Source organism: Musa acuminata, chromosome BXJ1-11 (assembly GCF_036884655.1).
Source record: "Musa acuminata AAA Group cultivar baxijiao chromosome BXJ1-11, Cavendish_Baxijiao_AAA, whole genome shotgun sequence".
Classification (NCBI taxonomy): domain Eukaryota; kingdom Viridiplantae; phylum Streptophyta; class Magnoliopsida; order Zingiberales; family Musaceae; genus Musa; species Musa acuminata.
Window position 1 is genome coordinate 14,168,419 of NC_088337.1, and position 16,113 is coordinate 14,184,531.

General features: G+C 37.7%; 1 protein-coding gene across 1 annotated transcript in view; it reads left to right on the forward strand.

The window, feature by feature from the left end:
• The first annotated feature begins 2,996 nt into the window (after window positions 1-2,996).
• Window positions 2,997-16,113, forward strand: part of LOC135597222 (zinc finger protein BRUTUS-like) — a 32,509-nt gene continuing 19,392 nt past the window's right edge. Inside the window, exons 1-2 of the mRNA XM_065089888.1 lie at window positions 2,997-3,354; window positions 10,679-10,984. Coding sequence (XP_064945960.1) covers window positions 3,070-3,354; window positions 10,679-10,984 — 591 coding nt within the window. The 5' untranslated portion in view covers window positions 2,997-3,069. The remainder of the gene's footprint in view (window positions 3,355-10,678; window positions 10,985-16,113) is intronic.

The window sequence follows — 16,113 nt, forward strand, 5'->3', positions numbered from 1 at the left end:
GTCACCGAAGGAACCCTCGAAAGTTATCCTCCTTTGAGAATGACCGTCAAACACCTCACTTTGAGTTCAAGAAAACATAAAAGAAGTTCTGTATGCTTACTGAAATGCATTAATTGGTCACAATTTTATTTATCTTTAACTAATAATAAAACAGAAATCCAGAAAAACAAACTTTGATTGACACTCCTTTCTTGTATTTATATAGGAAATTAAAATTTTCATCATACCAATATATCATATTAATATACATCTTTGTTTGGAAAAGAAGAAAACTGAGATGACAATAAGATTAAAATCCAAAAAAGTGTATATAAGATTTACATAAGAAACAGATTAATTTATTATTACACGAGAAAAAATTTAAAAGCTTCCGAATGTTAACTCAAACTTAGATAAAAACATCTTTTTATACCTTCTTACATACGTATTAAAGATTTTTCCATATATTTCTCTCGTTCTCTCTATATATACCAAAGAGAAATTTTATGAACGCTCAAAATATTTTTCATATCTTTTCTAAAGATATACTATGCATTTATAGAAGAATAAAAACCTTATTTTTATGAATATTTTCTTCATTTTTTATCCTTTAAATATCGTAGTTTCATAGATCTAAAGATACTTGTCATCCCCAATAATGTCAACTATATGACACTGATTATAATGATCTTTTTCTATTCATTTTCTTAATCAAACTTAGAATGGTCTCAAATATTAATTTAAAGATAAAATGGATATCATGGATCTTTCATTCGCTTCACTCCACTCAGATATTACAATGTAAAGGCAAAAGTCCAGATATATAAAAATTCTGTTCTATGTTGATCCATTCATGTGAAGATAGAAGAGTGGCTGAGAATTACGTAGCTCCAAAGGTGCAGGTGGGTTCTGAGGCAGCAACAACACTTTCCATGCACAGGGAAACACAGATCAGTGGCCATATTTGGTGAATGGAATGTGGCCTTTAGGACACCCAAATGCTCACTGCAGAAAACAATAACAAGTGCTGCAAAGCTGCTGCCTTTAGTGGCCTTCTTTCAATCATCATTGTGATGTTTCTTCCCATTGATTTGGGTGGCAGACCTACCCATGCTGAAAAGCTGTGGTTGCGATCCCTTGCCAAAGCACATACAAAACAATTAATTAGTTCAGACGATAAAGATTTTATGACAATATCTTAAATTTAAAGATTCATCATTGTTGTTTAATTTTTTCATTAAAGAAAACCTTATATGAGTGATGTATTTTCGTCATTGGCCATCTATGTTATCCTGAAGTCCTTCAGATAATAAAATAAAGCTTGGATCAGCTGACATTGAAGCTGAGTTCTTGTGTTCTTGTCCATAAAATTATGTAGTCATGTCAGTGAAATTCTTCAGCAAAAAGAAAAAAAAAGGAATTATGGTGTTATCTGGAGAACTTATATTATAATAATATATGTTTTCCCACTGAAACTTTTTAGTATATATATGTGCCACTTTAATTTTAATATTTGGAAATATATGTCAGTCGAGTAGGTTTTGCCTACACTATTAACACAATCGTACTTAATTTTTGGTTTGACATCTCTATATATTCCCAATTGAGTATATGGATTGTTTTTTTTTTTTCGGAGAAAGCAAAAGCACTAAATGGTAGACAAAGATTAAAAAATTTCAAATACAAATGTATTTCTCATATATATATATATATATATATATATATATATATATATATATATATAAAGATACGTGAGATAGACGAAAATTGATATTAGGACTTTGCTATCAATTACACAAGCTAAACTTATTGTTATTTTCTAAATTTTATTCGATGAGATAAACAATTTATGAGATGACATTTCAGACCCTCAGCTTTAAATTTTAAATAAATCAATCATGATTTAATTTTTCTAAAAAAATAATATAAAAAATCTGAAATAAAAGTATTATTATAGATTTTAATAAAATGTTGATTGAAATTAATATCCAAGATTTCTAAACCAACAGTAATAATAAAATAAATAAAAAAGGTCGGAAAGGCTTCGGCAGTACGTGCTGAATACGGTCCCACAAAGCGGGGCCCAGCGAATTTGACTCCATGTCAACGTACCAAAACCGCGCACTACCTTCGGCCCCACGACGGACCGCCGCGTGGGAACGCCACGTGTCTTCCCGGACTCGGCACGCTCTCCGGCCCCCGCCGCGCGTGCCCCGTCCGTGCTCGCCTATGCGTGAAAAAGGAGAGTTCTTTTTACATATTTATCCTTATATAGTTTGGAAATGCATTCTTACGCCCAACATTTTAATATTATACTAAAAGGAAAATATCAATACCATGATACATAATAATCGACACCAATAAAAGGCTTCCACATGGAGCAACTTTCATAAGCTGAAGCTCCTATCGCAAAGTCGATACAACTTAGCATAGGTAGTGCTCTCTCATTCGAGAAGCACGTGGGAGACCTTAATATAGAGTAAAAATTATGTGGACTCCGATCCTCCACTCGAGACGGACGGTCGAGATCTGATCTCACGGCCTATGATTTAGTACTATTTATGATGAGCTACGCATGCAAACTAACATTTAGAGGTACCAATGTGAAAATAAGTGATTTCGGAGGGATATTTATGCGATTAATAATCATGCTTCGTGTCATGGGTTTCTGAGGTCCACTTGGAAGACAATCGGGCCCATTCACTTGACACGGTCGCTTAACAAAGTTGATCAGCAGCTGACGAGGACGTAACCGCGAAACCTCTCACACAACAGGGGCGTTTTGGTAAGTGGACTCGCTGAGTATCGTGGTCTCAAAAGAATTCCCGCGGCGGGGAGGGGTGGAAGTGAACGAAACTGAGGACTTGAAATGTCCATAGTGCCCCAACATGAGCCAAAGTGGAGCACTCGGTGGGAAACACGTGCGATGCCTACGCTGCCCACTCGGTGGCCACTTCGCACGTGCCACGCTTTCCTTATCAACGATGGTAGTGCTCGACGCGAATGGGACGTTCTAAATCTCATACGAGAGAGAGAGAGAGAGAGAGAAGAGAGAGACAGAGAGAGTAGGCTGAACCGGGGTCGGTTGCCATGGCGACGCCGGTGGCGGGGGACGGGGTGCTCGCCCTGATGCCGCAGGAGGTGGTGAACTCGATCGATCCGTCGCTGTCGCCGTCGCCGTTCAATGGCTCGTCGGAGAAGTCCCCCATCCTGATCTTCGTCTACTTCCAGAAGGCCATCCGGACGGAGCTCAACCGCCTCCACCACGACGCTGTCGAGCTCGCCACCGCCGGCAGTGGCGACGTGCGTTTCCTCGCCGAGCGCTGCATCTTTCTCTTCGACATCTACCAGCACCATTGCAACGCCGAGGACGTGGTACGGAGTAATGTGTTATGCATACATATATATATGTAGTTGCCCGTTCTTTCTATCTTGAAATTATCGTGGTTTGGGGGCTTGGTAAGTGGTCCGATATCGAGTCAATTAAAGGGTTTGGGGTGAAAGGTTTTGATCCGTGGCAGAAACCTCTGAATTGGGTGGTGGGTCCTGGCAGGAATGAAAACGATGTAGATAACTCGAATACGACAAATTAGTGCGTGTTGACTGTTGTTGTCTCTCAAAGTTTTGGCGAATAGGGGAAGAGTGACGTTTCTGATTTATTCGACTGATCTCTTGAGGCATACTAAAACGTAGTGCTGATAGGTCATTGATTGCATACTTGCAGAAATGCTTTTCCTGTTTGCATCATTCTTTTCCTGCTATGCTGAAAGAATTATTTCTCATAAGATTGAAGATTTGCCACTACAAGCTATTCTCTGTTGCTAATTGTGTATTTTATTCAGCAAGAGGGGTCCATTTCATGTTGTCATTATTGCGACTTCCTTCACGTAGAGAAAGACGAGTAGCTGAAGTTTAGTCACAAAATCTTGACGTAAGTTAGTTATGTGATTGCTTCCAGCAAACTAGATTTTTCGTTGGTATTGTGACAGGGATCCATGAATGCTGAGTCAAGTCTTGTCAGTCTAATACAATCACGTTGCTATGATATCAAATTGATGCAATTACCAAACTGAAGTAAGCACAAACGGTGTTGTTAAACAAAAAATGAAAGGCAAGGGAGATGACAGCTGTGGTAGTGTAGATGGGATGAGAGCTAGGAGGGAGTCTCACAAGAGGTAGGGGCCAGAAGATAAACATGGCCATGAAACTCAAACTAAGAAATTCTTGTAACTCAAGACATTATCCAAGGCCAAGGTTCTACATATTGCATGGACCAGTTCGTACCAAGCGAACCAAGACACAGACTACCTCGTTCAAGTGGTTCACTGGCAGGACAAGCCTATCCCACCTTGTCCCTCTTTTTAATATGGAATGTACCAGTCCGCTCGTGAATTGAGATGTAGATTGCTCGGATCAGGGCAGTCCATTGGTAGGACCAGCCTATCCCACCTTGTCCCCCTTTAAATGTCTCTTGAGCTATATAACAGCTTCATAGAGACTCTTTTGAGCTTATGTCCTCCCTTAAAGCTCATGGCAACACACAACACATTCATGCATCTGGTTATCATGACAAGGGAAATGATTAGGCTCGTACTTGGTTGTTCTACTTGATGCAATTGACGAGCTACAAGTTCATTTCGGTGATGAGACATCTTCTCCCTCACACTCAGCTCTTGGTGGGATTCATGGAGAGAGTAGCAATATGGATAGTATTGCTCCAACTAATGATGGTGGCCAGGGCTCTTGCTACTCAGACACAGGTGGGTGATGCATGGACCAAAGAGGAGTCTTTTATTCATGCCATCTAAGATCATAAAATATGAGGATCTACACGACTTGTTTATGGTCATAATGGAATAGGAAATTCTGCCGATGATTCGTACAAGGATATGAGACCAAGCCTATATGATGCCGAGTCATATAACAAATCCTCATCCTCAGCATTCCGATTATCCTGGATCTTATGGCCAACTGATGCAGAATTATAGTTAGTCATTATTTTTGGTGTCGGATACATTCTACAACACACAAAAATAATATAATGATGAGAGCCACAATCCAGGTGCACTACATCTTACACAATCGTATTTGCCATGATCGTACTTGGTCGAGGAGCCTCCTACCATATGAGTGATTCACTGCTGTGACATTGATGCATCAATGGCATAGTATGTTACCAATATCAAATGTCATGGGTGAGGCATACAAATGTACTGTGTCGCAAATTTTCTTGTAGTTTTATGTACTTTTGATGAGAAATGAGTTTCCCATATTGGTTTCCATGTAAATTGAAGTTGTTTGGTTTACCTAAATAAGGAGGTATGATCAATGTCTTGTTTTTTGGTGGCACCTTCATGCTTCTCAGCACTAGTCCTTGTGCTGGGCACACTAAAAAGAAATAAAAAATGAAAGGATTGTATATCCATAAGAGTACATTTTATTCAAGAGAAAAGTAGGTGGATTTGTTAGGTCTTCCTATTACATAAAAGATAAAAATAAAAACAAATCATCCTAGACTCTTACCCTAATAATATTAAGAATTTCACCTCTTGTCAATATATGTGAGAAAATGCACGAGTGTATATTTTAATATTATGTACTAACAAATTAGCCCAATACAAGTGATTTTTAGGTTTGGTTTCTCATCGGAATGACACATGCTACTTAATATTAGCATAGTATGCACCGAAACATAAAATCTTGAAAATTATTTCTTGTACATTAGGGCTGCATTTGTTTTAGGGTTAAGGCAACTTAAGGCATTTGTAACCCCCCAAATTTCTAGAGTTGAGAAAAAATAAATCAACCTGATCAAAGGATTTAATATGGCCGATTAGAGATGAGATAACCTATCGAAAAATCAATTCTAGTGATTTCAAAAGGTGCTCGGGCGAGGTGAGGCCTGAGCGCCTCATAACAGGGTCGAGTGAGGCGCTTGAAGAAGGCGTCGCTCGAGTGTGTGCCTGGGCCCAGGCGTTGCTCGAATCAAGTGAGCACCCGAACAAGTCCAAATTAGGTTAATTTCACATAGGTGGCTCAACCGAACTGACTAGACACAACACTTACCCTCCTTCCCCCCTACGTGCTTGATCCATTGTAAGGACTAGAAACCCTATCGTGAGCCGCCTTCTTCCTATGCTGTCGGATGCTATGAGCCTCATCGTCCTATGCTGCTTAATCGCAAGTGTACATCGTCAGACCACAAGCCCCCTTTGCCCTACGCTGCTAGACCACGAGCCTCCTCCCCTTACGCCACCATCTGCAACTTTGTTTCTTCGTCGTGTGTACTTATATGATCGACCAAATTTGTTTTCTGTTGGTTGCCAATATCCTCTGCCCTAACCACCACCTTCCTCCATTGGTTACTACTCCATCTCCTCCTCTTTCTCAGTGTATAGGTAACAGAAGCTTTGTTAAATGATCTCTTTCCTGCACTATTAATGATCTATTTCCTATTTGTATTTCCTACACTTTGTTAAATTTCCAACATTAACTTGAGGGGGGTACCTTATTAGGAGTTAGAAGTTAGAACATAACAGAACATATACTGTTAGGTAGGAACATCGCAGATATCTGCTCTTATTTCCTGCAATGTAACTTTACTTTATATGATTGTGTCATTTTTAATTTTATGATCATATTTATTAATCATAATATATATTTTTTAAATTTTAATATATGGGAGTGTCTTGCTTCACTCAGGTGGGCGCCTAGCACCTCAGGCGTTTTGGCACCTAGCACTTTTGAAAACACTGATCAATTCTATATTGATCAATATGATATCATAATTATGTTGGTATGTGTCGGTTTTGATTGGTATCACCTGAACCGCTATAAGCATAGAGAGAGAGCAATATGTGTCAAGGAGGAGGTGGCAACATGGACAAAGGGTGGCAATGCGGATGAGAAGAAGAAGATGAGAAGGTGGTGTTGAAGCAAATGAAGTGGAGGGTGGAGAGTAGAAAGAGAGCAGGCGAAGAAGAAGAAAAAAGACAAGGAAAAGGTGGAGAAGAAGGTGGTAGTGGAGGAGGAGAAAAATAGGAAGAGAAGGTTGAGAAGAAGAGAAGGCAAAGGAGGAGAGAGGCAAGTAGAAAAGAGAACAACTAGTGACGACTAATCTTTAAATATTTGACCAATATCATTGTATCTAAAAGCATAAGTCGGCAAATTGACCAAAGCCTAACAAGTGAAACATGTTACTTAGGGATTATATATATTTTAATGTGTGACCTAGAGAAGATTTGAAGACAAAATCTTTTGTTCTAATACCGTTTAAAATTTTTGAGCAATGCCATATTTTTATTTCCTTAACACCATCGAACATTTATATTTTTATTTCCTTAAGCTAATAAATAAAACATAATCTAAAAGTTTAAGCTTATAAGTAAAACATAATCTATATTTTTGTTTCGTTAACATCATTGAACATTTGTAAATAGAAAAAAAATGGGGACTCAATAGCAATATTGGGTGGTAGGTTTGTTGCATAATACAATTTTGATACTTACTGTGTGGAAAGTTTGATTTCGAGTTGGACTTGGAAAAGTTGTCCATCACACAAGCCGATCAATGGCCGGACCAATAAATATCAATCTGCACTGACTGATATAGTTAAAACAAAAAATGAAATTAGTTTTATTAAGATATCTTAACCAACTAATTTTGATCTCAAACGAAACACAACTTATCAAATGCATATACACATTATGGAGACATTATTTTATTTGCTTGTTAGTGTTTTGATATTTACAGAGAGAGAAGGTGAAAAGAAAAGAAGAAGATCTTACCATTTTTGGGACATTTTCTTTTTATATTCTTGGAAATGGTTTGTAAAATTAGCATGGATTTGATATCACCATATTTGCCATCTAAATTGAGTTATCTAGAAAAATGAGTGTATGAATGGTTATTTGATATCATCATTCTAGTAGTCGATTTTGTTATATCTAATTTCTTTTATTAGGATGGTGGTGTCCAATGTTTATAATGGTCAAGAGGAATAAAAGAAGAAGAAGAAAGTAAGAAGAAAAGGAGAGGATTATAAGAGAAAGGGGGAGAGTAGGGGAAAAATAAAAAATCCATCAAATGCTTTCTACAGTGCCATTGCTCGTCAAAAGTTGTTGTTGCTCATACTAATGTAGCACTTGTCACGCACTTCTTGAGACTAATTTGGATACATCAAAACAAACAAGGGTCTATATGTAGGGCAGAATTTCTTTTTTCCCCTAGGGTTAGAAAGAGAGGAAGAGAATGATAATAATGATAAGATAATAGTAAAAAAGAAAACTATTAGATTCGCTTCATCTTATAGAAAAAACTCCCAAGATGAATGCCTCACACCTCTGTATGTCTTGCACGTAAAAGTTGAAATCATTCTATCAAAAAAATAATTGTAGTCTTGCGCTACTCACATATAACATTAAAAAAAAAAGCTCAATTCATTAATTTATTCTCTGATGATGTATTACAATATTTAGCCCCTTTTGTAGGCCCAAGTACAAGAAAAAAAAAAAAAAGGATCAAATAAAATATATTCTTGATTTAGTATTCCAGATGTAATAAAAAAAAATATTTCTGGCTTAATTTGAAAAATAATCTTCTCTTTTGATGATATTCTTAATTGATAAGCTTCCTTTGATGAATAATTAAGGAATTCAATCAAGATTTGTAATCTTCTATCAGAATCAAATCTGATTTCTTTCTTTTTTATATTTATTTCCTTTTTCTCCTCCTTGAGTAGATGTTGCCATTTGTCCACTTATGACATATTCAAAATACCACTAAACTAATTAAATTTATTTAATAAGAGAGTAACTAAATTGGTTCCACATCAATATGCATCATGTGCATATGCTAATGCTAATATATGGTACCATTATAGGGCACGATATACTATTTACATATAGAATCCAGATGTCAAACATGGATGATGTGTACCTTGACCTTTTTAAATTATTATGTGTGATGTATTTGAGGTATTTTCTGATTGGATTTTAGATTTTTATGCTTCTTGTAACATATATTTAAAAAGAATGCATATCGTATGAAATACATCTTCATATTTAAGATTATCATTGTATAAAGTATATAAAATATAAACTATATTGTACTATAAACCAAGGTATTCAATTTCGAATAATACCGTCCGGTACGTACCGGTCTGTCAATTGATCGGTACATGGACCGCCCGTTACCAGACGGAAAAAAAAAAAAGAAAGATATATATATATATATATATTAATATATATATTAATATATATATATTAATATATATAAATATTTATATATAAATATTTTTTTAAAAGGTGACGTCACGTCACCTTTTTCAGCGACGTCGCCTTTTATAAAAATATTTATAAATAAATAAATAAATAAATAAATAAAATAAAAAAAATAAATAAATAAATATATACATATATATATATACATATATATATATACATATATATATATACCGAGTGGTATACCGAACGGTATATCGCTCGGTATTCAATATCGTACCGTTTCGAACGAACGTCAAAACTCCGGTATGGTATGATATTGCATACCTTGCTATAAACTATATACTTACTAGTTTGTCCCTATGTTACCTCATGTCATTCTTGAAGATAAGCCATGTACCATGTCCGTGTTTGTGCTTGCTAAATGTGATGAAGGATTTGAATATTAGTATGATATTGGTCTCCATAACCTGTTGACCGATACTCTACAAATAGACCAACCTGTACCATCAAGTATCATTGAATGAAATAATTAAAAAACATAAAACAATGAAAAATAGATCGATACACACTAGTGTCGAGCTATATGTTTCGACACCAGTACTTGGTTGACAAGTATATACCAATCATGTACTGATCCGACTAGTATTTGAAACCTTGGATGCAACCTTCTTTCTCATGTTTGTTACTGCCATACCTGTAATAACTAGCCTATTGCTAAGACTCCTAGGCTGATTGTTTTATCTCTATGGTAGTTGAAAGTTGAAACATATTTTCAAGATCATGGCAATAGTGAGGGCCTAGATGATTTTACGTTGCTTTGATGCTACAGATGCCTAAGAGACCTTACATGTCATTCTTTACATGATTCTTCTCTTAAGAGAAAAGGCAAAAATGCATTGTGCATTGCATCTCGTAAAGCTCCTGTTTCAAGAAGTTGAAATTCATGTTAAGTGACTATTCTTAGGTCCATTTTGGAAAATTTTGGAGTTTCTTTTTAACCTTTTGCAAGATTGTTGGTTGCTATTATTTGGATATAGAAGGAATTATTCTTATTTGTTTAATCTTTATTTATAACCTAACTTGAGATATCTAAAGCCTGGATTAACATACCTATCCATTTGGTATGTATAGACCTTGGCTTACCAATTCAATCAAGGACTATGATCTGGTAATGGTCAATAGTATTATTTTTATCACTTTTTAATTGATACAATACGATATGGGTAGGTATTTATTGCTTGGAGTTGGTGTGCTAGTGCCACACTGGTTTGGTAGATTACTGAAACTGATATCTGATCGAGATTTAATCCTTGATCTGAATTGGGTGTCAATTGGAATATTTCTTGGATTCCAAAATCTCCTTCTTAGAAATTACTTGTATTTTACTTAATAAATACATGATAAATATCTATTCTCAATAATGGTAATTTTGAAGAAGGCTGATATGATGTAACATGTTTTTATCTATATTTTAGGTCATCTTTCCAGCTCTTGATGTACATGTCAAGAATGTGGCTAGAACATATTCTCTCGAGCATAAAGGGGAGAGCCATCTCTTCTATTATGTGTTTATCCTGTTGGTATCACATGTGACAAATGAGGAATCTCTTCGGAGAGAACTTGCTGTTCGTATTGCAGCAATAACATCATTTAGCCATCATATGCCTAAGGAAGAAAAGCAAGCATTTGTTTCAGAGGATCATTTCCTAAGAGAACTGGCTTCCCACATTGGAGTCATAAAAACATCACTTAGCCAGCATATGTCTAAGGAAGAAGAGCAGGTCTGTGTTACTGAGATTTTCTTCTTTAGATTGTTTTTATAACAAAGCAAATTGTTTTATCAATTTTTCTTGAACATGATCAACACTAGCAATTTATTGAACTTCTACAAATTTACTTACAGTTTAACAAGAATTTAACAGACAAAGTTCTTGACTTGGTTATAATTATTAACACCTCAGACACATAGATGTTTAAATTTATGAAGTTTAGCATTAGGAAGCTTTTTCTTGTATTCAGTAGTGTTATAAAGTAAGTAATTGAGAGATATTTGTCTTCGGTTCCATGATTTTTTATTTCAGTTGAACCATTATGGTAATAGTCACAGGATACATCCAGCAACAATGAGATCATCATGTTTTCATAGCATTATTGCTAGAATATGTTCTTCCATGGAAAAATTTCTTTTTTCCTTTCTGAAAATCATCAAAAAATAAAATATAACAAGCTCTTTAATGTACCTATTATGACTATTGGTCACATCATGAAACTCGTACAACTGGACCAAAAAATATTCTATAAACATGGCAGATCACAAAAACCTAATAGATGTTCTAATGGAAGGACAGAATTGTAGTATTGTAACTTGTAAGAAAGATGACTGGTTTTATGTTTTCGCCCTGAGCCACTTGATCTTCCAACTGCAGTGAAAGCCATTCTGAGAAATTTGGTCAGATGATGGTCATTTGTGGAAGGTGTTTATGCATGTAAATTTAAAATAATGAGGCCATTTGCTTTCTCCTTTCAATTTCTTTGCTATAAATTTACTGTTCAAATATTGTTGACTGTGACCAACATGAACCAATTTCATGGCCTTGACATGCAGTACATTGATGCACTCTATAGGTGGCTTCATTTTACAGTTTTTGTGCAATTTGAAGCCAAAATCGCCAATCAGCATATTTTTACATGATTTAGAACCAACATCAAATACAAATGGTTCGATGATATACCTGAAATAGCTTCTTTCCCTAGGTTAAAGAGAACTGAGATTTTTGGCAATTGTGTGGTCTCATATTATCAATTTTTCTTTGATATAGAATTATCCTCCTTTTCATGCATACCAAGTTTGTTCTTGGGGATTGAACCGCACATAGAATAAGCATTTTTGAGTTTGTTATTGCATAGTGCAAGTGTTTAGTGCCTTTAAATGTGAATATCTCTTTAAAATAATGCAAGACATCAATATTAAATCCACAGTTGTGTGATCTAGAAGTATATATTCAACTTAGTGGTCTGTGGTAAAATACAGTTGATTAGAAGCAAAAATTTGACAGCTAAGATTATTGAAGTACTTGGGGAGTTGTGGAAACATGGAGATTGATGATGCTTTAATATAATATATTATCTATAAACTAAGGTGACACGTCGTGTTGTCACGGTCTTAGCTGGAATTGCCTAAGCCGTGAGGCACCCTTGCAGCCAAGTCGCGAACTTAGCTTGAGTTGCCTAAGTTGCGAAGCACTCTTGCGCTAACTTCTCGGACTTAGTTAGGATTGCCTAAGTTGTGACGCGCCCTTGCGTTATGCGTCCGCAAAGGGTCAGCTAGTTTGCAACCTCACTCAGGTCCCGAAGGACTTGTAAAAGAGAAAGTTGATTAGTTCGAAGAACGAGCGACAGACAAGTCCCGACGTCTCGCGGAAAGGGGAAGCTTTACAAGCAATTCAGCAAGCACCTTGAGTGCAAGAGATAAAAGAGAGGAAGGAGAAAACAAGGACTTTAGAAGGTAGAACGAACAGTTGCAAGTCCACAAACAACTGCTCATCGGGTGCCGGGCGCGAAGGCAAGTTCCCGTCAAGTTAACGTTCGAACTTGTGAAGATTTTTCAACTCCCGATAATACACCGAAGCCCCATCTAGTCCTGTGCCACCCAGGGGGTTCCAGGGTGCTGAGATGACTGACGGTTTGGGTGCTGCAGCGGTCTGCAAAAAACAGCCCGTGGCACACGAAAACGGAGCCATTTTGCGGCTTTTTGGCCTGGCGCGGTGACCTGTTCGAACATGTAATTTTACGAGCAAAAGCACACAAAACCAAGGCAAAACAGGGTGCCATGTCTCTGTACAAGCATGCAAAAGCGACGAATGGTTCGTTGAACGAAGTTACTTGATATGATATGCCCAAGATATTCCACCTTCTGTTGAAGAAAGCAAAAATTCGTAGTGGTTGTTGTGTGTTCAAAAGGTGGTTTTCGGTATGTCTTCTACGCACACTCATATTTGATGATACCCGGATCAAAGGTCCAGCTTTGTGAAGATTTGTGCTCCCTTTCATCTAGCAATTCATCTGCTATTGGAATAAGGTATTTGCCCTTGATGGTTATGCCATTGAGAGCTCGGTAATCAACGCATATTCGCCATGTTCCGTCCTTCTTGCGTACAAGTAGCACCGGTGAAGAGTAGAGGTTGCAACTTGGCCGAATAACTCCTGTTTCGAGCATCTCTTTTACAATCCTTTCTATTTCATCCTTCTGGAGATGTAGATATTGATATGGCCGAGTATTTGCTGGAGGTTTGCCTGAAAGAATCGTTATATAATGATCATGCCGACAGGTAAGAGGTAGGTTGTATGGTTCGTCAAATATATCTGAAAATTCAGCAAACAAAGGAAGTAGGTTTGGATCTTCAAATTCTATTGGCTCTCCCTTAGGTTGCTGCTCAAGTTGTACCAAAAATCTGCTGCATGCTTTATGCAAAACCTTCTCCATTTATTGTATGCAAATCGTTGTTACGTCGCCCCCACGTTTGTCGTTCAGTATCACCTGTTTCTCCTTACTGTAAAATTTCATAATTAGTTGTATAAAATTCCAAGAAATATCACATAATGTCGTCAACCATTTAATTATGAGCATGGCCTCATGATCATCAAGAGGGAGAAGGAAGAAATATGCAATTATCTCTTGGTAAGGCCTCATAATCAGCAACAGTTTCACTTGTGGGCGCCTACGATCATACTTCAAAATCCATCCATCGGCGACCTTAACGTCAAACCTGTTGCAATTCTCGATAGGTAAGGCCATCTGGATAGTAACCTTACTGTTTAGAAAGTTATTAGTACTGCCCATGTCGATGAGAACAGTGATCGGTTATTGTTTGAGAAGGCCTCCAACTTTCATCGTTTGCGGGTTTGAGTAGCCGGCTAGTGTATGTACCGTAACTTCGGTCGGTTGTGGCTCTTCTTCTGCATTTTCTTCTTCATGTTCAAGGCTCTCTTCTGGATGTTCAATGACCTCTTCTTCTATTGGTTCAATCATAAGAAGTCTCCCTTTACTACAGCGATGCTCACGGCTCCACGGCTCGTCACGGCTCCCTTCGCATATCGCTCCCGAAGCTCTTCTCTTGTTAACCTCTTTGGTGTAGGGACTTGGTCGATAGTAGGGGGGGCTGAGGGCTTCAATATTACTGGTTGAGGAGCGACCCTAGTCTCTGAGCTTCATGGTTCAAGTGCTCCTCTTGATGTTGTGCGAAAGAGATGGCTGCCATAAGCGTGTATGGTTGTCGCGTCTTAACTTCCCCCCGGATCTCCGGCTTGAAGCCCTCAATAAAGGTCCCCAATAGCTGTTTTTCAGACCAATCACGAGTTTGATTAGATAACCTTTCAAACCTGGTTTGGTACTCCTGAATGGTGGAGGTTTGTCGGATCTTTGCTAGTTGTTCGTCAATGTTCTCGTAATAAGTTGGTCCGAAGCGGTTCAGCAGTTCTTCTTTGAATTGTCGCCATGAAAGGACTCCATAAGTATGTTCAAACCAGTCAAACCACTGTATGACATCCCCTTCAAGATGTATAGCTGCAATTTCCACCATGGATGCATCCGCAGTTTTATGGTACTGAAAATATCGCTCGGCGCACGAGATCCAACCAATTGGGTCTCCTTCTTCCCATCTAGGGAAGTCTACTCTCATGCGGGAATAGTTGGGGTTGGTCATAGAGCCTCCTCTCTCTTGGAAGTCATCTCTTTGGGCATGATGTAATTGGTTAGAGCTCTCTCCTTGATGTGATTTCTTCGGGCTTGGTGGTCGGCCCAAACTGAATTCGGTAAGGAGTCCAAATCTTATCCTCCATTCGTGCCTCGAAGGCTTCAAATTTAGCATTGATTGCCTCGTCAGATGCCATAGTATATGACTCCAAATCTGTGATGTTAAGATCTCTCTTTTGTTGACGGGTTAAAGGCATGTATAGGTTGAGAGAAGTGATGGTTGAAAGGGTTGGTGGATTGGTAGATGTAGGCTGCGGTTTAGGTTTGTTTTGTGGCTTTTTTGGGTGCAGTTTGAGGGTGTGGTTTGGTGCAGTTTTAGGGCTGTGGATGAAAGTTTTCGATCTGTGGTGGATGGCAGCAAAGGTTTGATAGAAATCAGTGAAAGTTTGCTGCAGAATTGTGTTGTCTTGTAAGAGCAGAATTGTCGTCGAAGAAACAACGGTTTCTTGACGAAATCTCCACAAAAAATTTGAGAGATTTGAGGAGGGAATTGACAGTAATATCTTAGTTTATATGACAACAACGATTTCCAATTTAATCAAGAAAATTTTGTAGAGGTTTGGACAGAGAAAATATAGTATCAAGATCAAACAAACAGTGCTATGCGGCTGAAATTCTGCAATGTATCTTTCGTTGTAGAGATGAAAATTTTATAACTAAAAGTTTATGCAGCAATATAGGAACAATTTTTTCTTTTTTTTTTGGATTTTCGGATAGGTATAACTAAATTGTAGCAGCAGTAAAGTAGAAAACCAGAACCTGTTGCAATTCACGAGGAGATCAAAGGATGATCCGCGGTGGTGGAGATGATGGCGGAATTTGGCGACGATATTTTAAGCAATTGTGGGAATTGCTTTGGCGGCTGTGGAGGGCTGATGGATGGCTATGGAAGGGCAGCGAGATGCCAAGAACGCTGCTCTGATACCAGGTGTTAGAACCCTTGCAGATTCTAAACTTGGGGTTGATCTCTTTAGGGGATCGGCCTCCTTGGAACTCTATAGGGGTTCCTCCCTCCAAGTTGCTGCTCAAAGGCTGTAGAAAAGATTCATCTATTGCTTATCAAAAGAGGAGGAATACATGGCTCTTTATAGGGTTTCTAAACCCTAACTCCTAATAGGACTCCTACTCAAGACTCCTACTTCTAACCAACTCCTAATA